A 22656-nucleotide genomic window follows, 5' to 3' on the forward strand; every position below is an offset into this window, starting at 1 on the left:
ATTTGGCTCGCGCAAATGAATAATCCAGCTCTAATCCGCCTGCCTTTTATCCGCCTAGTTCAGAGGTTTTGCCAGTGTTGGAATTGACACTTGAAATTCAGAAGTTGGATGAGAGAGTTTTCTGGTCTTAGATCAGAAAGATTAATTTCCCAAATTTAGCCATTTTAAGATATGTAGACTTCAGCTCCCAGAATGTTGGCTGAGATATTCTTGGAGTCAAAACTCTGTTAGGATACATAAGTTTTAGTAGCTGGAATAGTAAAGGATTGAGCCAAACAGTTATGGTTGATTGATTGGAGAGGGCTGGCTTCTGTGTGAGGTAATCTGCACTGTGATTGGTCGCTGTGGGTGTGGAAGGGGAGTTTCCCTTTTTTAGCCCTTGTGTGTATGTACTCTATGCCAGTGTTTCCCAACCTTGGCCACTTGAAGATATCTGGACTTCAACTCCCAGAATTCCCCAGCCAGCATTCGCTGGCTGGTGAATTCTGGGAGTTGAAGTCCAAATATCTTCAAGTGGCCAAGGTTGGGAAACACTGCTCTATGCTATATGCGATTTACCTCATGAGGCCTCTATTTGCCTGACTATCTTGTCTGTTATAAATATAGATGCTAAATGCATTTATTTATTTACTTGATAGACAGACAGACAGATGTCTGGAATGGGTAAATAATAATAATAATAATAATAATTATTATTATTATTATTATTATTTAGTAGTAGTAGTAGTAGTAGTAGTAGTATTAGTATTAATATTATTATTATTATTAATACTAACATTATTATTATTATTATTATTACAGTATTATTATTATTATTATTATTATTATTATTATTTATTAGATTTGTATGCCGCCCCTCTCCGAGGACTCGGAGCGGCTCACAAAAAAATACAATGTAACAAATCCAATATATTAATAAACGCATTAAAAACTCATTATTAAAAACCATACTACTCAGACAGACCATACACAATTCTATCATAGCCTTAGCATAGCCTAGGGGCAACTGAGCTACCCCATGCCTGGCGACATAGGTGGGTTTTGAGTAACTTACGAAAGGCAAGGAGGGTGGGAGTGGGTGTAATCTCTGGGGGGAGTGGATTCCAGAGGGCCGGAACCGCCACAGAGAAGGCTCTTCCCCTGGGTCCCGCCAGACGACATTGTTTAGTCGATGGGACCCAGAGCAGGCCGACTCTGTGGGACCTTATCGGATGTTAGGATTCATGCGGCAGAAGACGGTCCCAAAGATCTTCTGCTTGACTGGGGTTGGACTAGAAGATCTCCAAGGGTCCTTCCAGCTATGTTCTATTCTACACAAACACACACACACACACACACACACACACACACACACACACACAATTTCCAACTTATTTGCATGTCCCAAGCACTGGAAAGATACACGCCTGGCCTTTCCTTGGGGCAGGATCAATAAGGGGTTATTATTATTATTTATTATTATTTACTAAATTTGTATGCCGCCACTCTCCGTAGACCCGGGGCGGCTCACAACAATAGTAGGAAACAATGTTCAATACAAATCTGATATTTAAAAAACTAAAAACCCATAATTTAAAAAACATACACACAACATACCATGCCTTCTCTGTGGCGGCCCCGGCCCTCTGGAATCAACTCCCCCCAGAGATTAGAATGGCCCCCACCCTCCTTTTCTTTCGCAAATTACTCAAGACCCACCTTTGTCGCCAGGCATGGGGGAGTTAGGATATTCCTTCCCCTAGGCCACTACAAGTTATGCATGGTATGTTTGTGTGTATGTTTGGGTTTTATAATAAGGGTTTTTTAGTTGTTTTATTAAATTGGATTGTTACATGTTGTTTTTTTATCATTGTTGTTAGCCGCCCCGAGTCTGCGGAGAGGGGCGGCATACAAATCAAATCAAATCATAAACAAACAAACAAACAAACTATACCGGTTGCAGCCGGTATGGCTGAGATTGGGGCTCCGCTAGTGGAAATGGAGTTGCGCACACATCTCCGCGCCCCTGACACATGCGCGCATGACATTTGGCTTCTGACACATGCGCAGCAAGCAATCTCATGCGAAGACGCTGTCGCTCGCGAGATTTTGTTGATTGTTGGCGGGGGGTGTTTTTTTTGCTTCTGTGCATGCGTTTTCGTGTGAGATTTCGCTTTCTGCATATGCGCAGAAGCTGAACCTCACACCAATGGGTGCCTACCCGCCCGATGGAGGTGCATGCGCCTGCGACAGCCAGGAAGAGTGTATCAGTAGTGGCCAGTAAGTGGAACCTCGCCTGGGCAGGATCTCATGGGAGGGAGAGAGTGGGGTCCCACATCTCCAGTCTAGGGTAATTTTGCCATAGAAACATAGAAGATTGACGGCAGAAAAAGACCTCATGGTCCATCTAGTCTGCCCTTATACTGTTTCCTGTATTTTATCTTAGGATGGATATACAGTGGTCCCTCTACTTAAGAACTTAATTTGTACCATCACCAGGTTCTTAAGTAGAAAGGTTTGTAAGAAGAAGCCATTTTTCCCACAGGAATCAATGTAAAAGCAAATAATGCGTGCAAACCCTTTAGGAAAGAAATAAAAGCTCGGAATTTGGGTGGGAGGAGGAGGAGGAAGAAGAAGAGGGAGGAGGACAGTCGCTGCCGAAGGAAGAAGGTGAAGGGAGGGGAATCAAAAAAATCCAAAACTTTAAGGCTTAAAAATTAAAAAAAGAGGGACTCTGAGGCGGCGAGGAGGAGCATGCGCCTCCCATACACCGAGCATGAGGCAACCTCATGCCGGGTTTTTGGGAGGCAGCGCAAGGGAGTCTCCACATCAAAGTGGTTTATTCCCTCTCCAAGTGCCCAGATAAAGGAAAATGCTTTGTTCACTCTGGACTGCCAAAGCCTCCTTAAGCGCCACTGAAATGTTCCTCTGGCAGTCCAGAAAAGCGTGAGATGGCCGGGATTAAAGGGGGAATGGCAGGAAACTGTTCGGGCCTTCGTGCTGCTCTCAAATTTCCTGGGAAATTTTTCCAGCCTCAGGTTCTTAAGTAGAAAATGGTTCTTAAGAAGAGGCAAAAAAATCTTGAACACCTGGTTCTTATCTAGAAAAGTTCTTAAGTAGAGGCATTCTTAGGTAGAGGTACCACTGTATGTTTATCGCAGGCCTGTTTCAATTCAGTGACTGTGGATTTACCAACCACTTCTGCTTGAAGTTTGTTCCAAGCATCTACTACTCTTTCAGTCAAATAATATTTTCTCATGTTGCTTCTGATCTTTCCCCCAACTAACTTCAGATTGTGTCCCCTTGTTCTTGTGTTCACTTTCCTATTAAAAACACTTCTCTCCTGGACCTTATTTAACCCTTTAACATATTTAAATGTTTCGATCATGTCCCCCCTTTTCCTTCTGTCCTCCAGACTATACAGATTGAGTTCATGAAGTCTTTCCTGATACGTTTTATTCTTAAGACCTTCCACCATTTAGAATTACTGTATTAGAATTAATATTAGAATTAGAATTTATGGGATGCCCCCTTGTTCTTGTGTTCACTTTCCTGTTAAAAACAAACAGAATAGCGTCCACTTTCCTACTGCCAGACAGAATAAAAGGTGATGGTTTTGCGCACTACAAATCAGGCTTTGGATAAAATGTGCTTGCATCTCTCTCTCTTTCTTTCTTTCTCTTTCCCTTCCTCTGCGTGCATATGTGTGTGTGTGTGTATACACACGTCTGGGTGGGGAGGGGCGTGGGGGGAGAGCGAGCACGCCTGCCTGCCTTGTTCTCCGAGCGCATGGCTTGTTAATTTTCTGCTCTGCAAAGTGCTGCCATAAATCGTGGCGGGCTGGGCCAGCCAGCAGGAATTGGTTAGAATTATAGCTGTCATGTTCTAATACCTTAATGCACGGCCATTGCTCATAATGACAGGGGACAGGGCCGCTCGCAAACCCCCTGCCTGACTTTGTGCGCAGCCCCCCGCCCGCCTTGGCCATTTCTCTGAAAGGCTTAATAGGCCCCTCGGCTCAGCTGCCCCTTTGTTCCTCTTATGCCCCCCAGCCTCCCCATCCGCATGAGCTGATTTCAAAGATCAGGTCTGCTTTCAAAGTTTCTTGCTGTCTTTCTCAACTTTGGGAATTTTTGACCTCTCAGCGGCTTTCGATACCATCGACCATGGTATCCTTCTGCGCCGGCTGGAGGGGTTGGGAGTGGGAGCACTGTTCTTCAGTGGTTCTCCTCCTACCTCTCCGGTCGGTCGCAGTCGGTGTTAGTGGGGGGTCAGAGGTCGACCTCTAGGTCTCTCCCTTGTGGGGTGCCTCAGGGGTCGGTCCTCTCCCCCCTGCTATTTAATATCTACATGAAACCGCTGGGTGAGATCATCCAAGGGCATGGGGTGAGGTATCATCAATATGTCGATGATACCCAGCTATACATCTCCACTCCATGTCCAGTCAACGAAGCAGTGGAAGTGATGTGCCAGTGCCTGGAGGCTGTTGGGGCCTGGATGGGTGTCAACAAACTCCAGGTTCGCCTTGTGCACCAGTTGGGGCCCTATTTGGACCGGGAGTCACTGCTCACAGTCACTCATGCCCTCATCACCTCGAGGCTCGACTACTGTAACGCTCTCTACATGGGGCTACCTCTGAAAAGTGTTCGGAAAGTTCAGATCGTGCAGAATGCAGCTGCGAGAGCAATCATGGGCTTTCCCAAATATGCCCATGTTACACCAACACTCCGCAATCTGCACTGGTTGCCGATCAGTTTCCGGTCACAATTCAAAGTGTTGGTTATGACCTATAAAGCCCTTCATGGCACCGGACCAGATTATCTCAGGGACCGCCTTCTGCTGCACGAATCCCAGCGACCAGTTAGGTCACACAGAGTGGGTCTTCTCTGGGTCCCGTCAACTAAACAATGTCGTTTGGCGGAGACCCAAGGGAAGAGTCTTCTTTGTGGCGGCCGCCGGCCCTCTGGAACCAACTCCCCCCAGGGATTAGAATTGCCCCCTCCTCCTCTTTGCCTTTCGTAAGCTGCTTAAAACCTACCTCTGCCGCCAGGCATGGGGGAATTGAGATACATTTCCCCCCTAGGCCTTTAAAATTTTATGCATGGTATGTCTGTATGTATGATTGGTTTTTATATAATGGGTTTTAACTGTTTTTTAGTATTGGATTATACAGTTTTGTTACTGTTGTTAGCCGCCACGAGTCTGCAGAGAGGGGCGGCATACAAATCCAATAAATAAATAAAATAAAATAAATAAATAAATTTCACCGGTTCAAATCTCACCAGGCTCAAGGTTGATTCAGCCTTCCATTCTTCTGAGGTGGGTAAAATGAGGACCCACATTGTTGGGTCTGATTCTGTAAACCAGGGGGTCTCCAACCGCCGGTTCCGCGGACCGGGACCGGGCCGTTGGGGGTTTTCAGCCGGTCCGCGGCGCCAGGGGCCCCCTCGGCCTTTCCGCGCTGCCCACCGCCCGCGCCGATTTGCCCCCTCTGCTCCTCTGCCATCCTCCTGCCTTTCACCGCAGCTCCTCCCGCACCCGGGAACGCACGCCCTGCCCGCCTCACATTTGCCGAGAGGGGACTTTCGCCCCGGGCTCTCAGCAAGGGGGCTGCATGAGAGGCGGGGCCGGCGGAAGGTGATATTCAATGTCGGGGGCGCACGGGCGGTTTTGCGCGCGCTCCCTATCTCCCTGCTAGCCCACTCGGAATACTGTATTCAAAATAAGAAAAGCCTTCGCCGGCAAAGGCTTTTCTTATTTTGAATACGTATTCCGAGTGGGCTAGCAGGGAGATAGGGAGCGCGCGCAAAACCGCCCGTGCGCCCCCGACATTGAAATATCACCTTCCGCCGGCCCCGCCTCTCATGCAAACCCCCTTGCTGAGAGCCCGGGGCGAAAGTCCTCTCGGCAAATGTGAGGCGGGCAGGGCGGTGCGCGCGTCACCGCTGAGAAGAACGGAGAGAGAACGAGAGTGAGTGAAAGCAACAGACAGCAAGATAGAGAGAAAGTGAGAAAGAAGAGAGTGAGAGAAAGGGGGGGAGAGAAAGAGATAGCAAGAGAGAGAGAGAACAAGAGAGAGAAAGAGCGTGAGAAACAAAACAAGAGAGAAAGAGTGAGAGAGAGAGAAAGCAAAAGAGACAGAAAGAAAACAAGAGAGAGAAAGTGAGAAGAAGAGAGAGAAAAGAGGGGGAGAGAGAGAGAGAAAGAGAGAGGGGGGGGGAGAGAGAAAGAGAAGGGAGAAAGAGAGGGAAAGGGGGGAGAGATAGCAAGAGAGGGAGAGAGAAAGAGAGAGGGAAAGGGGGAGAGAGAGGGGGGAGAGAAAGAGGAGATAAAGGAAGAGGAGAGAAAGGAAGAGAAAGAAAGAAAGAGGGATAGAAAGAGAGAGAGAGTGAGAGATGCTCAGTGAGCCTTTCTTTGAAGTTGCCTTTCTTTCTTTCTTTCTTTCTTTCTTTCTTTCTCTTTCTTTTCTTTCTTGCTCTTTTTCTTTCTCTCTTTTACCTTTACTTCCTCTATTTCTTTTCTTTCTCCTTCCTACCTTCTTCCCTCCCTCCCTCCAGTCCTTCCTCTCTTACTCTCCCCTTTCATACGTTTCCTTGCTTCCTTCCTCTGTTCCTGTCCCTTCCCTCTTTCCTTCTTCCTTCCTTCCTTCCTTCCTTTCCTCCCTTCCTTTCCTCCCTCCATTTCTTGCTTTCCTTTTCCTTCCTCCCTTCTTTCCTCCCTCATTCCCTTCTTTCACTCCTTCCTCTCTTACTCTCCCCTTTCACACCTTTCTTTGCTTCTTTGCACCCTTCTTCTGTTCCTGTACCTTCCCTCTTTCCTTCCTTCCCACCCTCCGTCCATTCATTCACCCATTCCTCTCTTGATCGCCCCTTTTACGGCGCCGCTGACAGCTAGCTCCCCCCCCCCCCCCCACCGGGCCATGGAAAACTGGTCTAGCTTAAAGCCGGTCCCTGGTGCAAAAAAGGTTGGGGACCTCTGCTGTAAACCACTTAGAGAGGGCTGTGGAGCACTATATAAGTGCTATTGCGGTGATTTGAAGATATGCGGATGGATACCCAGCTTTACATCTCCACCACATGCCCAGTCAACGAAGCGGTTGGAAGTGATGTGCCGGTGCCTGGAGGCTGTTGGGGCCTGGATGGGTGTCAACAGACTCAAGCTCAACCCGGATAAGACGGAGTGGCTGTGGTGGGTTTTGCCTCCCAAGGACAATCCCATCTGTCCGTCCATCACCCTGGGGGGGGAATTATTGACCCCCTCAGAGAGGGGTCCGCAACTTGGGCGTCCTCCCTCGATCCACAGCTCACATTAGAACAACATCTTTCAGCTGTGGCGAGGGGGGCGTTTGCCCAGGTCACACAGAGTGGGTCTTCTCTGGGTCCCGTCAACTAAACAATGTCGGTTGGTGGGCCCCAGGGGAAGAGCCTTCTCTGTGGCGGCACCGGCCCTCTGGAACCAACTCCCCCCGGAGATTAGAACTGCCCCTACTCTTCCTGCCTTCCGTAAACTCCTTAAAACCCACCTTTGCCGTCAGGCATGGGGGAACTGAAACATCTCCCCCTGGGGCACGTTTAATTTATGCATGGTATGTCTGTGTGTGTGACTGTTAGCATATGGGGTTTTTAAATATTTAAATATTTTAAATTTGTCTGATTGCTTATGATTTGTTTCTACATGTTGTGAGCCGCCCCGAGTCTTCGGAGAGGGGCGGCATACAAATCTAAGTAATTAAATAAATAAATAAATAAATCTATATATGGACTTCAGTTCCCAGAATTCCCCAGTTTAGTATGCTGGGGGAGGTGTGAAGACCTCTATTTCTAAAATTCCCAGCCAGACATTATATCACCATTATTATTATTATTATTATTATTATTATTATTATTATTATTATTATTATTATTAATTAGATTTGTATGCCACCCCTCTCCGCAGACTCGTGGGCAGCTCACTTTTTGCCATAGTGATTAAGCAGATCACTATAATTAATAATAATAATAATAATAATAATAATAATAATAACTTGGGCCGCATGAATCCCAGCAACCAGTTAGGTCCCACAGAGTTGGCCTTCTCCGGGTCCTGGTCGACTAAACAATGTCATTTGGCGACACCCAGGGGAAGAGCCTTCTCTGTGGCGGCCCTGACCCTCTGGAATCAGCTCCCCCCCGGAGATTAGAATTGCCCCCACCCTCTTGGGGGAAAGATCAGAAGCAACGTGAGAAAATATTATTTTACTGAAAGAGTAGCAGATGCTTGGTACAAAACTTCCAGTAGACGTGGGTTGGTAAATCCACAGTCACTGAATTTAAACATGCCTGGGATAAACATAGATCCATCCTAAAATAAAATACAGGAAATAGTACAAGGGCAGACTAGATGGTCCATGAGGTCTTTTTCTGCCGTCAATCTTCTATGTTTCTATGTTTCTGAATTAACGGCTTGCCACTATCTAAAGAAGCCCTGATGTGCATTGGAACTTGGGAGGGGGTGAATTTCACGAGGGAACAGTTGCAGCCTCAAAGCATTCTTTTGAGAAGTTCAAGGTCATCATATATCCATCACCTGGGTGGAAGCGGAAGGAGGACTTGCCATGCTGGCACAATCTGAGTGGGCAACATGACAAGTTTGTGGGGGGGGGGGGGGAGACGACAAGGGATGTGAACTTTCAACTGAGTGGCAAACTCAAATTCATGGTTCCCAGCGTGGGTGCCAGGATGGCTCCAGAAATAAATTGGAATTTCGAGGAAGACTTTGACTCGGACTCTGGTTTAGTTTGGATGTTATCTGGAACCTTGACCCCTATCATAGGTGGAGCTCCTGCCTCACAATCAGGAGGTTTTGAGTTCAATTCTAGGTAGAGGCAGATGTAGGGTAGGGGGTTGGACTAGATCCGCGTTTCCAACCTTTTTTGAGCTGCGGCACATTATTCACATTTACAAAATCCTGGGGAACATTGAGCGGGGGGGGGGGGGGGGGGCTAAAAAAGTTTGGACAAAAAAAATCTCTCCCTCCCTTTTGCTGTATTTCTCTCTCTCTCCCTCTTTCTCTCTCTTCCTTCCTTCCTCTTTCTTTTCCCCTCTCTCTCCATCCCTCTTTGTTTCTCCCTTCCTTCCTCTCTTTTTTGCTCTCTTTCTCTCTCCCTCCTTCCCTCCCTCTATGTCTTTCCCTCACCCTCCTTCCCCCCTCTTTCTCTCTCTTGCTGTCTTTCTCTCTTTCTCCCTCTCCCCTCTCTCTCCCTCTCTCTTTCTCTCTCTCTTTCTTGCTATCTCTCTCTTTCTCTCCCTCTCTTGCTATCTGTTTCTCTCTCTTGCTATCTCTCTCTTTCTTTCTTTCTCTCTCTCTTTCTCGTACACCATGCCGCAGCAGCGGCATTGGGCAGTAGCCATGGGTCGGGTGGCAGGGTGGTCAGCTGTGAGATGGAGCTCCATTCCGGCCCAGCCAGCAGGCAAGTGCCAGCCACGCAATGCCAGCATGGTACAGCATACAGGAACATGTCCAGCCGGCCGCCATCAGTGCCTCTGTCCTGGAGTTCTGGCTCGCAGCCAACCACCCTGCCGCCGCCCAGCGGCTACTGCCCCGTGCCGCTGCTGCCACCACCCTCTCACTGCCGCGGTCCTCCCACTGGGCCCCAAAGCTCACCTGCTGCCGCCGCCAGGGAAACTCCAGCCGGGCGGGGCGCTGCAGCTGCCGGAAACTTGGAAGGCGCAAAGAAGGAAGCTCAGCTTCCGGTCTCACAACTTTTTGCTCTTCGCACTCTCGCGGCACACACTGGTTGGGAAACACTGGACTAGATGACCTGTAAGGTGTCTCCCAACTCGGTTAATCTCTTAAATGCATGACCTTTGAGGCTCACGGTTTCCAGCCAGGAGCTCTGCAGCCTCTCCATCCACCTGTTCGGAGAAGACAAGAAGGCCACTCTCCGGTCCCCAAACATCCAGAATCCGCCCCAAACTATCCAATCCGCTGCGCTTCTCAGCGAGGTGATCAATTTTAAGGCTAATTGGGTATTAATTGCCCAAAGGACAGCAGCTTTGATAGCCCGTGCAAATTTATCTCCCACCTGCTCACTGGCTCTTGTTAAAATCCAATTAAATCCCAGCCATTTGTATAGTTTGATGTGTTAGTGAAAGTTAGGTATCTTCTCTTTTTTAGTTGCTTTATTGAATTTTTTTCCCCGCCTGGCTTTTCAACGTGCTGTGTTTCCATCAGCCGCTGTCTCGTAAAATGGGGGGAAGTGATTACAAAAGTGATCGATGATTGATCTGATAGATGTTTTGCAATGGGGAAGGTAGTAGAGATGGCTTTTAAAAAAAAATTATTTATTTTTATTTATTCTTTGTCCAATACACAATACATATGGAAGAGAATAGACATGAAGTAATATATATAAAGATAATATGTAAAATAGAAGAGAAAATATATGAGAGGAAGAAAATATATATGATATATGAGATAAAGGAAAGACAATTGGACAGGGGGACGATAGGCACACCAGTGCACTTACGCAGGCCCCTTACTGACCTCTAAGGAACCTGGAGAGGTCAATCATGGATAGACTAAGGGAGAAATGTTGGGGGGTTAGGGGTTGACACTATTGAGTCCGGTAATGAGTTCCACGCTTCGACAACTCGATTGTTAAAGTCATGTTTTTTACAGTCACCTTTGGAGGCGGTTAATATTAAGTTTGAATCTGTTGCGTGCTCTTGTGTTGTTGCGGTTGAAGCTGAAGTAATCGTTGTCCGGTAGGACGTTGCAGCATATGATCTTGTGGGCAATATTTAAATTGTGTTTTAGGCTTGCTTTTGTGCCGGTGGCAATACCATCTTCTGCAGGTGTGACAATGTGACAAGGCCACAATCTGTGTGTGTGTGTGTGTGTTTCTGCTTACCGTCACCACCTATTCGCGGTTTCCATGCCCACCGGCAGAGAGAGGTCTTCAAAGCTTTCCGAAAGACCAGGACGGAAGGGGTGGGTATGTATTTCTAGGGGGTGGGGTTCATTCCAAAGAGCCGGGGCCGCCACCGAGAAGGATCTTCCACTAGGTCCCGCCAGACAACATTTTCTGGCCAATGGGACCTGGAGAAGGCCGATTCTGTGGGACCTAACCGGCCAGTGAGGTGCATGTTCTGGGTCCTATTCTTTTTAATATGTTTGTGAGTGACATAGGGGAAGGTTTGGTAGGGAAGGTTTGCCTATTTGCCGATGACTCTAAAGTGTGCAATAGGGTTGATATTCCTGGAGGCGTCTGTAATATGGTAAATGATTTAGCTTTACTAGATAAATGGTCAAAGCAATGGAAACTGCAGTTTAATGTTTCCAAATGTAAAATAATGCACTTGGGAGAAAAGGAATCCTCAATCTGAGTATTGCATTGGCAGTTCTGTGTTAGCAAATACTTCAAAAGAAAAGGATTTAGGGGTAGTGATTTCTGACAGTCTCAAAATGGCGGTGAAGACAGTGCAGTCAGGCGGTAGGGAAAGCAAGTAGGATGCTTGGCTGCATAGCTAGAGGTATAACAAGCAGGGAAGAGGGAGATTATGATCCCGCTATATAGAATGCTGGTGAGACCACATTTGGAATACTGTGTTCAGTTCTGGAGACCTCACCTACAAAAAGATATTGACAAAATTGAACGGGTCCAAAGACGGGCTACAAGAATGGTGGAAGGTCTTAAGCATAAAACGTATCAGGAAAGACTTAATGAACTCAATCTGTATAGTCTGGAGGACAGAAGGAAAAGGGGGGGACATGATCGAAACATTTAAATATATTAAAGGGTTAAACAAGGTCCAGGAGGGAAGTGTTTTTAATAGGAAAGTGAACACAAGAACAAGGGGACACAATCTGAAGTTAGTTGGGGAAAGATCAAAAGCAACATGAGAAAATATTATTTTACTGAAAGAGTAGTAGATCCTTGGACCAAACTTCCAGCAGACGTGGTGGATAAATCCACAGTAACTGAATTTAAACATGCCTGGGATAAACATATATCCATCCTAAGATAAAATACAGAAAATAGTATAAGGGCAGACTAGATGGACCATGAGGTCTTTTTCTGCCGTCAGACTTCTATGTTTCTATGTTTCTATGAGGCAGAAGACAGTTCTGTAGGTCAGTGTTTCCCAACCTTGGCAACGTGAAGATATCTGGACTTCAACTCCCAGAATTCCCCCAGCCAGCGAATGCTGGGCTGGGGAATCTGGGAGTTGAAGTCCAGATATCTTCACGTTGCCAAGGTTGGGAAACACTGCTGTAGGTAATCTGGGTCCTCATTTTACTCACCTTGGAAGGACGGAACGCCGAGTCAACCTTGAGCCGGTGGTGAGACTTGAACTGCTGAACTACAGCTAGCAGTTAGCTGAAGGAGCCTGCAGCACCGCATTCTAGCCGTTGCACCGCCCCGGCTCATATAGGATGTTGAAAACTGCAAAAATAGTGACCCATTTTATAACAACAGATTAAGGCTGGATCTCTTTGAATGATATGAAACGTTTCTTCCCAGTTTTCTCACCGCCTGGGTTGAGTCTCTGTTTATTGATTAGATGTTTTATATCTTCTTTATTACCTTATAAGTAACTCACTGAGGACATGCCTAGTACTTCTTCCTTCTCTCATTTCCCCCCACAACGACTTTGTAAGATGGAGTGGCCTGGGGGGAAAATGATCAGCCCAAAGTACCCCAGCAGGACTCACTGTCTCCTGTTGATTGGCTCAAAGACACCCAGCAGGCTTTTTTTTAAATTATTATTATTATTATTATTATTATTATTATTATTATTAATTAGATTTGTATGCCGCCCCTCTCCGAAGAATCGGGGCGGCTCACAACAGCAAAACAGTACAAATCCAATAGTTAAAAACAATTTAAAACCCTTAATATAAAAAACAATCATACATCTCAGACGAAGCATACATAAAACGGAACCGGCGCAGGGGAATTAATTTCCCCATGCCTGACGGCAGAGGTGGGTTTTAAGGAGTTTGCGAAAGGCGAGGAGGGTGGGGGCAATCCTAATCTCTGTAAATCCATATCAAAGATGTTGTGGTTAGCTCTGGCCCTGCTCCTGCCCCAAGGAGTGTGGATGTGGGGGAGACATCCACATGCTGCAGGCCTGTTTTTGCTCCCGGTAGAATCTGCTGATGAAGGCTCCTCTGACCAAGAAGACATGAGTGACAGGGAGGAGGAGAGTGTGGCAGACAGCTCAGAAGGAGATCAATTATCTAGCTCCTCCTTGGATTCAGAACAAGAGTTAATGATACAGCCACGCATGCGGAGAGCGATGCATAGGCAGCAACAACTGAGAGATTATTATCAAAGAAAATGAGGCCACCTGTGGTTGGGTGGGGCTGTGGTCATTAGTGAGGCTGCTATAAATAGCAGCCTGTGGGTTTGGCCATTGTGGAGGATTATCTGATCAATGTGTTTCGTGACTGCTTTGCTGTCTTCGACCTTTGTGTGCTGATTTTTCCCCGCTTTGAAACTAAACCACAGCAAAGTGTGTTTCACTTTGTAAAAGAAGGACTGTGAATTGCCTCACAGCTGCAAGCTAAGTATCACAGAACTGATAAGGGACTTGTACAAATTAACAATTTGTTTGGAGACGAGGGCTCTTTGCTATACAATAAGAGTGCTCTGTTTATTTGCATTTTCGGTATAAAGAACATTGTTTTGAATTTTCAAATGTGTGTGTGTGTCTGAAATTGTACTGTGCATTTTTTGGGAGGATTCTACCAGAGAGCCCGACAGAACATGTGCATGCGCAGAAACAAAATCTCACACATGCATGCGCATGCACATATCAGTGCGCGGAAATGTGTGCGCATCTCAATTTCCGTTACCGGAGCCCGATCCCAGCTGCAATCCACTACTGGCTGTAATCGCTTCCCGATTAAGGGACATTACGATAGTCAGGTGTTGCCTATGTGGCTTTAGCGCATAATGTTCTTCTACCAACTTTCTTCTTTGTCTAGGTTTCTTCTCCAGAGGGACTACAGCTTTTTGAAGGACATCAACATCTGGCCCCCATTTGTCATCATCGGGGTCATATCTTTTCAACGCTCTCGGCCGCTATGAGCAACCTCATTGGGGCCTCCCGCATCCTTTACGCTTTGGCCAAAGATGACCTCTTTGGTGAGTAACAGAGAAGAACGTACATAAATCTTTATTTATTTTGTCATGTTCACTTAGTGTATATTGGAGGTGGTGACCCTTTGAGAGCTGCATGCAAACAAAATTTCTATTTGTGTCAATTGGTGTACATTAAAAGTGTGAATAAAGTTGTTCTAAAGGCTGTCTTCTCCAAATTTGGCAACATTAAGATTTGTGGGCTTCTACTCCCAGAATTCTTCAGCCAGGCTGGCTAGAGAATTCTGGGAGATGAAGTCCACAAGTCTTAAACCAAAGCTGGCTGAGGAATTCTGGGAGTTGAAGTCCACTAGTCATTAAAGCAAAGCTGGCTGAGGAATTCTGGGAGTTGAAGTCCACAAGTCTTAAAGATTGGCTGAGGAATTCTGGGAGTTGAAGTCCACTAGTCATTAAAGCAAAGCTGGCTGGAGAATTCTGGGAGTTGAAGTCCACAAGTCTTAAAGATTGGCTGAGGAATTCTGGGAGTTGAAGTCCACTAGTCATTAAAGCAAAGCTGGCTGAGGAATTCTGGGAGTTGAAGTCCACAAGTCTTAAAGATTGGCTGAGGAATTCTGGGAGTTGAAGTCCACAAGTCTTAAAGCAAAGCTGGCTGGAGAATTCTGGGAGTTGAAGTCCACTATGCCAGGTTGGAGACTCCTGCTCTAGAAAAGCCGCCCTCTGTCACTCAATAAACCTTGGACTCTGTCACATCTACCGTGTTTCCCCGAAAATAAAACAGCGTCTTATATTAATTTTTTGCTCCCAAAGATGTGCTATGTCTTATTTTCAGGGGATGTCTTATTTTTTTAAAATGAATTGTATCCTGTATTCTGCTGCAGAAAAAATGCATCCAAACATGCAGCCGCTTGTCGGATGCCTGTTGGATGTGTTTTAAATCTGATTAATGCATAGTTTTGGGATGCAATTTATGGACAGCAGTGTTATTCTTGACAAATGTATCTTTTTCTTTTATGTACACTGAGAGCATATGCACCAAGACAAATTCCTTGTGTGTCCAATCACAGTTGGCCAATAAAATTCTATTCTATTCTATTATATATGTTCTGTTTGGGAATGCTGAAAAACGAAACCTCTCCTATGTCTTACTTTCGGGGGATGCCTTATATTAGGCAATTCTACGAAATCTCTCCTACGTCTTACTTTCAGGGGTGACTTATTTTCGGGGGAAACAGGGTAAGTGTTGTAGAATCAGTAGACCCTAAAGGATGAGCCAGGGCTTTTGCCAAGTCCCAAAGGTGCTTTTTCAAGAGGCAATTAGACTTTCTGGCTTTTCATTGAAGACGTTTCACTTCTTCTCCAAGAAGCTTCTTCCGCTTTGCCTGGATGGAAGGAAATGAAAACATTTTATACTCTTTGCAGAGAGTTGGTCATTTTCATCCTTTTTCAAGAGTCCTTGAGGCCACCTGGAGGTTTAGCTGTGTCCTCAAGGTCACCTGAGTGTGGAGCCATCGTGGAATTGCTGTGCTTCTTTTTACTTGTCATAAAAGGAGATCGCAAGCGTTTGAATTTTGATCACCGCAACGGTGATGCAACAGTCGTAAATGTGGTCGTAATTCACAATTTTCAGTGCCATTGTAACTTCAAATAGTTACTAGCATAGCATAGAATAGAGTTGAATAGAATAGAACTTTATTGGACACACAAGGAATTTGTCTTTGGTGCAGATGCTCTCAGGGTACATAAAAGAAAATATACATTTGCCTGGAATAGAATAGAATAGAATAGAATTCTTTATTGGCCAAGTGTAATTGGACACACAAGGAATTTGTCTTTGGTGCAGATGCTTTTAGTGTACATAAAAGAAAATATACATTTGTCAGGAGGTACAACACTTAATGATTGTCATAGGGTACAAATAATCAATCAGGAAACAATATTAATATAAATCGTAAGGATACAAGCAACAAGTTACAGTCATATCGTCATAAGTGGGAGGAGATGGATGATGGGAACAATGAGAAGACTAATAGTAATAGTAGTACAGCCTTTGTGAATAGTTTGACAGTGGTGAGGGAATTATTTGTTTAGCAGAGTGATGGCATGCGGATAAAAAAACTGTTCTTGTGTCTAAATAGTCACTAAACAAATGGTTGTAAGTTGAGGACTACTTGTATTTACTTCTTGAATTTTTTTATGCTTTATAAAATTGACCACATATCTCCAGCTTCTGTGTATTATTCTTTTATGTTCTTTCTCTACATTTTTACTTTCTATAAGTCTTTACTGCTTCTATCCGTGTTTTGAATTTTAAAAAAAATTGTGGGGGAAAAGTGCTAATTGTGATAATTTCACAACAAGCCACAACACACAAGCCCAGTGAGAAAGGTTACCACCAAGAGCTCAGAGCCAACGTTGTGATTGTTCAGTGACGTGTGAGATGGGGTTTCTGACTAAAAAAATAACGATTCACTCAAAGGCAGCCAGGCCTCATCTTGGAAAAAAAACCTAGGCCTGGCCAGGTGAGTTGATGGATGGGGCACCACTTGGAAAGCCACGGTTACAAGCAATGGAGAAGTTGAAGGAATCATTGCGAAAGAAGTCAAGGGCATCCAATTTGTGCAGTATGAAAACTCCACATGTCTGTTATTGAGCTCAACCCCTAAGAAGTTTTATTTTTTTACTTTATGAGTGGGGAAGAAGAATTAGAACGTTAGTTGAGGAAAACTCATTTCTATCCTGCCCAGTAGTGGATGAAACTGATCTCCTTCATAAGCCTGCCACATATATATTTTTTTTTTAAAAAAGAGAAAAACATATAGTACATCTCTTTTTGAACATTTTCGGCGGCCGTAGCAATATCACCAGATATTGAGAATTTCTTTGCTCATTATTTTATGATGTCTGGATTGACCCTAATAATGCATTGCCCTACTGTGGATTTGGAACTTCTCTCGGTCTCTTGCCTGCTTTATATAAACACATTATCTTCCCAGGAACATATGTATATTCTAGCAGGCAGGTGGAGGCCCAAGGATGGTGCAGAAAAAGCCAGAATCTGCAGGTTGCATCCAGAGAGAAGGTGAAATGACAGTTTTAGAAACATAGAAGATTGACGTCAGAAAAAGACCTCCTGGTCCATCTAGTCTGCCCTTATACTATTTCCTGTATTTTTTCTTAGGGTGGATCTATGTTTATCCCAGGCATGTTTAAATTCAGTTCAACCACGTCTGCTGTAAGTTTGTTCCAAGCATCTACTCCTCTTTAAGTCAAATAATATTTTCTCACATTGCTTCTGATCTTTCCCCCAACTAACCTCAGATTATGCCCTCTTGTTCTTGTGTTCACTTTCCTATTAAAAATACTTCCCTCCTGAACCTTATTGAACCCTTGAACATATTTAAATGTTTTCATTCTGTCCCCACTTTCCCTTCTGTCCTCCAGACTATACAGATTGAGTTCATGAAGTCTTTCCTGGTAAGTTTTATGCTTAAGACCTTTCACCATTTTTGTAGCCCGTCTTTGGACCTGTTCAATTCTATCAATATCTTTTTGTAGGTGAGGTCTCCAGAATTGGACACAGTATTATTCCAAATGGGATCTCACCAGCGCTCTATACAGCAGCATCACAATCTTCTTCTTCCTGCTTGTTGTACCTCTAGCTATGCAGCCAAGCATTTGACTCGCTTTTCCTACCGCCTGACCGCACTGTTCACCCATTTGGAGACTGTCAGAAATCACTACCCCTAAAATCCTTCTCTTTTGAAATTTTTGCTAACACCGAACTGCCAATACAATACTCAGATTAAGGATTCCTTTTGCCCAGGTGCATTCTTTTACATTTGGAAACATTAAACTGCAGTTTCCATTGCTTTGACCACTTATCCAGTAAAGCTAAATCATTTGCCATATTACAGACACCTCCAGGAATATCAACAGAAATCACTACCCCTAAATCCTTCTCTTCTCTTTTAATAAATAAATTTCTGCCCTTCACACCTGAAAAATTCCACGGAGGTTTATAAATGTAATATAAATGCACTTTATTAAAAAGAACGTACATTGTCTCTTCGGTTTCCTATAACAATAAAAACAAAGAGTTATAAAGCCACAGAACTGTCAGGTAGAAATAACTCTCCCAAAGCAAAGCTTTGACAAATCAAAATCCTTTCGCTGGACATCCAAGAAATGGGAAGTTGGACAGTAGATAGAAACATAGAAACATAGAAGACTGACGGCAGAAAAAGACCTCATGGTCCATCTAGTCTGCCCTTATACTATTTCCTGTATTTTATCTTACAATGGATCTATGTTTATCCCAGGCATGTTTAAATTCAGTTACTGTGGATTTACCAACCATGTCTGCTGGAAGTTTGTTCCAAGGATCTACTACTCTTTCAGTGAAATAATATTTTCTCACGTTGCTTTTGATCTTTCCCCCAACTAACTTCAGATTGTGTCCCCTTGTTCTTGTGTTCACTTTCCTATTAAAAACACTTCCCTCCTGAACCTTATTTAACCCTTTAACATATTTAAATGTTTCGATCATGTCCCCCCTTTTCCTTCTGTCCTCCAGACTATACAGATTGAGTCCATGAAGTCTTTCCTGATACGTTTTATGCTTAAGACCTTCCACCATTCTTGTAGCCCGTCTTTGGACCCGGAAAATGGTTCCAGATTTGGGAAGGGGCAGGGGCTAAACCTAAATTTTGGACTGGTATTGCTCTGAAAAGAAACCCTCTTAAAAGAGAACCAGGTTTTTATTTCTAAGTTCCAATTTTCACCGGGACTCTTAAGAATCATTGGAAGCAAGGGAGAAGTTACGAAGCTCTGGACATTTTTCTTTCGTCTGAGGAAATAGGCTTTCAAAATGTGCAAGGGAGCGTAAAGTGTAAAATATTGGGGCAAAAAAAATACCGAAATGGCACAAATGAGCCGATCGGTATTGAAGTGACGGGAACCAACAAATTACATATAACTCAGTGCAAAGACTGATTCCAGTGCTTAGACTCTCGAAAAGCAGAATTCCCCGAACGTGTCAACTTTAAGACTTGTGGACTGGCTGGAGAATTCTGGGAGTTGAAGTCCACAAGTCTTAAAGTTGACAAGTTTGAAGACATCTGTGAAAGAGTATCAATATATGTGGACTTCAACTCCCAGGATTCCCCAGCCAGTTGAGGTCCACATATCTTCAGAGGGATCCTGGGAGTTGAAGTCCATATATCTGAAATTTATTTATTTATTTATTTACTTACTTACTTAGTTATTTACTTATATACTTATTTTATTTACTTATTTACTTATTTAATTTACTTATTTACTTATTTACTTATTTAATTTACTTATTTACTTATTTACTTACTTATTTACTTACTTACTTACTTACTTACTTACTTACTTACCTACCTACCTACCTTTATTTATTTATTTATTAGATTTGTATGCCACCCCTCTCCGTAGGGCGGCTCACAGCAATAATAAACAATATATAACAAATCTAATAAAAACCCCATTATTAAAAGCAAACATACATGCAAGCATACCATACATAACTGTATAGGCTTGGGGGAGATGTTTCAGTTCCCCCATGCCTGACGGCAAAGGTGGGTTTTAAGGAGCTTATGAAAGGCGAGGAGGGTGGGGGCAGTTCTAATCTCTGGGGCGGGAGCTGGTTCCAGAGGGTCGGGGCCACCACAGAGAAGTCTCTTCCCCTGGGTCCCGCCAAACGGCATTGTTTAGTTGACGGGACCCGGAGAAGGCCAACTTGGCCAAGATTGAGAAGCTCCGATCTAAAGGAATAAGATTTGATTTAAAAGGCTTTCTGCTGTGATCTTCTCTAGAAAAGTCTTCCCCAATTACGATAATAATGCACCACATTTTTTTTCTCAGCCTACAGTAATAGTACGAATATGACTGCATAGCTAGAGGTATAACAAGCAGGAAGAGGGAGATTATGATCCCGCTATATAGAATGCTGGTGAGACCCCATTTGGAATACTGTGTTCAGTTCTGGAGACCTCACCTACAAAAAGATATTGACAAAATTGAATGGGTCCAAAGACGGGCTACAAGAATGGTGGAAGGTCTTAAGTATAAAACGTATCAGGAAAGACTTCATGAACTCAATCTGTATAGTCTGGAGGACAGAAGGAAAAGGGGGGACATGATGGAAACATTTAAATATATTAAAGGGTTAAATAAGGTTCAGTAGGGAAGTGTTTTTAATTGGAAAGTGAAAACAAGAACAAGGGGACACAATCTGAAGTTAGTTGGGGGAAAGATCAAAAGCAACGTGAGAAAATATTATTTTACTGAAAGAGTAGTAGATCCTTGGAACAAACTTCCAGCAGACGTGGTAGATAAATCCACAGTAACTGAATTTAAACATGCCTGGGATAAACATATATCCATCCTAAGATAAAATACAGAAAACAGTATAAGGGCAGACTAGATGGACCATGAGGTCTTTTTCTGCTGTCAGACTTCTATGTTTCTATGTTTCTATGAAACTTCAGATATACATTCTTTGAATTGTCAGGAGTGCGTGTGTAAATTTTGTGTTTCTTCAGACAGATAGCGTAGCTGCAGCAGTGTTTCGAAATGGCGTCTGTTAGTGATGTCCGTTACAAGTGGCGTGTGGTCCTTGAATTCCTTACTGCAGAGAAAGAAACTGTTCGGAACGTTCACAAACGTTTGTGTACAGTTTATGCAGAATCTGCAGTCGACAGAAGTACGGTTAGTCGCAGAAGGCATTTTGAGGATGATGAAGGTGTGATTCGCACAGTGCAGAAAGGGCTTCATGACCAGAACAAGGAGTGGTACCGACAGGGCATACACGCCCTTGTGTCTCGCTGAAGGAAGGCCAGAGAACGGGATGGAGATTAGGTAGAAAAATAGAGAGTGTAGAAGAAACATCTTTCTTGTCTGTAAATTTCATTGTGTTCAATAAATAATTGTTGAAGAAAAAAAATGTGGTGCATTTCTTTCTGGGTGACCCTCGTAATTATTCCAAACAAAATTATAGTACAACCATTGATTTTAATGAATTATTTCTTCTCTCTTTCTCTCTCTTTCTGCCTGCCTGTCTTTTGGATAAAGGCAAAGTTTTGGGCCTGGCGAAGCGGACGTCGGCTGGTGGAAACCCCTGGGTGGCGGTCATCTACTCCTGGATCCTTGTACAGGTGAGCTCAGTGCTTCTTACCTTTTTCCATCTTTCTGTGCAATCACAGGACATGATAACAACGTCCGTGATTAACAACAACGACATGCCCTCATCACCTCGAAACTCGACTACTGTAACGCTCTCTACATGGGGCTACCTTTGAAAAATGTTTGGAAACTTCAGATCGTGCAGAATGCAGCTGCGAGAGCAATCATGGTCTTTCCCAAAGATGCCCATGTTACACCAACACTCCGCAGTCTGCATTGGTTGCCGATCAGTTTCCGGTCACAATTCAAAGTGTTGGTTATGACCTATAAAGCCCTTCATGGCACCGGACCAGATTATCTCAGGGACCGCCTTCTGCATGAACGAATCCCAGCGACCAGTTAGGTCCCACAGAGTGGGTCTTCTCGGAGTCCCATCAACTAAACAATGTCGGTTGGCGGGACCCAGGGGAAATGCCTTCTCTGTGGCGGCCCCGGCCCTCTGGAACCAACTCCCCCCAAAGATTAGAATTGCCCCCACCTTCCTTGCCTTTCGTAAGCTGCTTCAAACCCACCCCTGCCATCAGGCATGGGGGAATTGAGACCCTCTTCCCCCTAGGCCTTTACAATTCTATGCATGGTATGTATGTATGTATGTTTGGTTTTTTTATATTAATGGGCTTTTAATTATTTCTAACATCAGACTACTATTGTACACTGCTTTATTGTTGCTGTTAGCCACCCCGAGTCTCCGGAGAGGGGCGGCATACAAATCCAATAAATAAATAAATAAAAAGTTCATAACCTCAGGCTCAACTTCCTCGCTTAACAATGGAAATTCTGGTTCCCCATCGTGGACATAATTCGAGGACGACTTTGTTAAGGAGCAGGAGTAGCGCAAGGAAGTGAAATAGAGGAGGAGGCTAAACATTTTGACTGTCATTTTGACCGGTACCCGATAATTTCTTAACACTTTGGTTTGTCATCGCTGAATCTTCAAATGCCTCTCGAACTGTCGCCCCAAAGACAAAGTGAGATTTTAAAAAATTGCCCTGGGAGGACACGATGGAAATATGCGTCCATCTATCTTTCTTTTCTTGAGACGCAAGCCGGAGTATAAATTGATTGAACAAATAAATCAGGATGATGCTTTAGAAACCCAGTGGGGACATTGGCGACGTTAAATAGTATAGAATTCAGCACAGAGAGAAAGCTGCCTATCACCCCTAGTCCTTATTTTCATTAAACTAGACATAGCCAATTTTAGGTTGTTTTAGCCTGCCTTGTATATATTTGTGTGTGTGTGACTGTGTGTCTATATCAGTGTTTTTCAACCAGTGTGCCGTGGCACACTAGTGTGCCGCGAGACATGGTCAGGTGTGCCGCGAAGCTCAGAGAGAAAGAAAGCAAGAGAGAGAAAGAGCGCGCGAGAGAGAGAGAACAAG

At 44.3% G+C, this 22656-nt stretch overlaps 1 protein-coding gene across 1 annotated transcript in view; it reads left to right on the top strand.

Moving 5' to 3' along the window:
- LOC139168634 (solute carrier family 12 member 9-like) overlaps positions 1-22656 on the top strand; it is a 146123-nt gene that overhangs the window by 25999 nt on the left and 97468 nt on the right. Inside the window, 4 exon segments of the mRNA XM_070754257.1 lie at positions 2171-2259; positions 13954-14026; positions 14029-14113; positions 21164-21246. Of these exon segments, the coding sequence (XP_070610358.1) occupies positions 2171-2259; positions 13954-14026; positions 14029-14113; positions 21164-21246 (330 nt within the window).

This window comes from Erythrolamprus reginae, chromosome 5 (genome assembly GCF_031021105.1).
Source record: "Erythrolamprus reginae isolate rEryReg1 chromosome 5, rEryReg1.hap1, whole genome shotgun sequence".
NCBI lineage: Eukaryota > Metazoa > Chordata > Lepidosauria > Squamata > Dipsadidae > Erythrolamprus > Erythrolamprus reginae.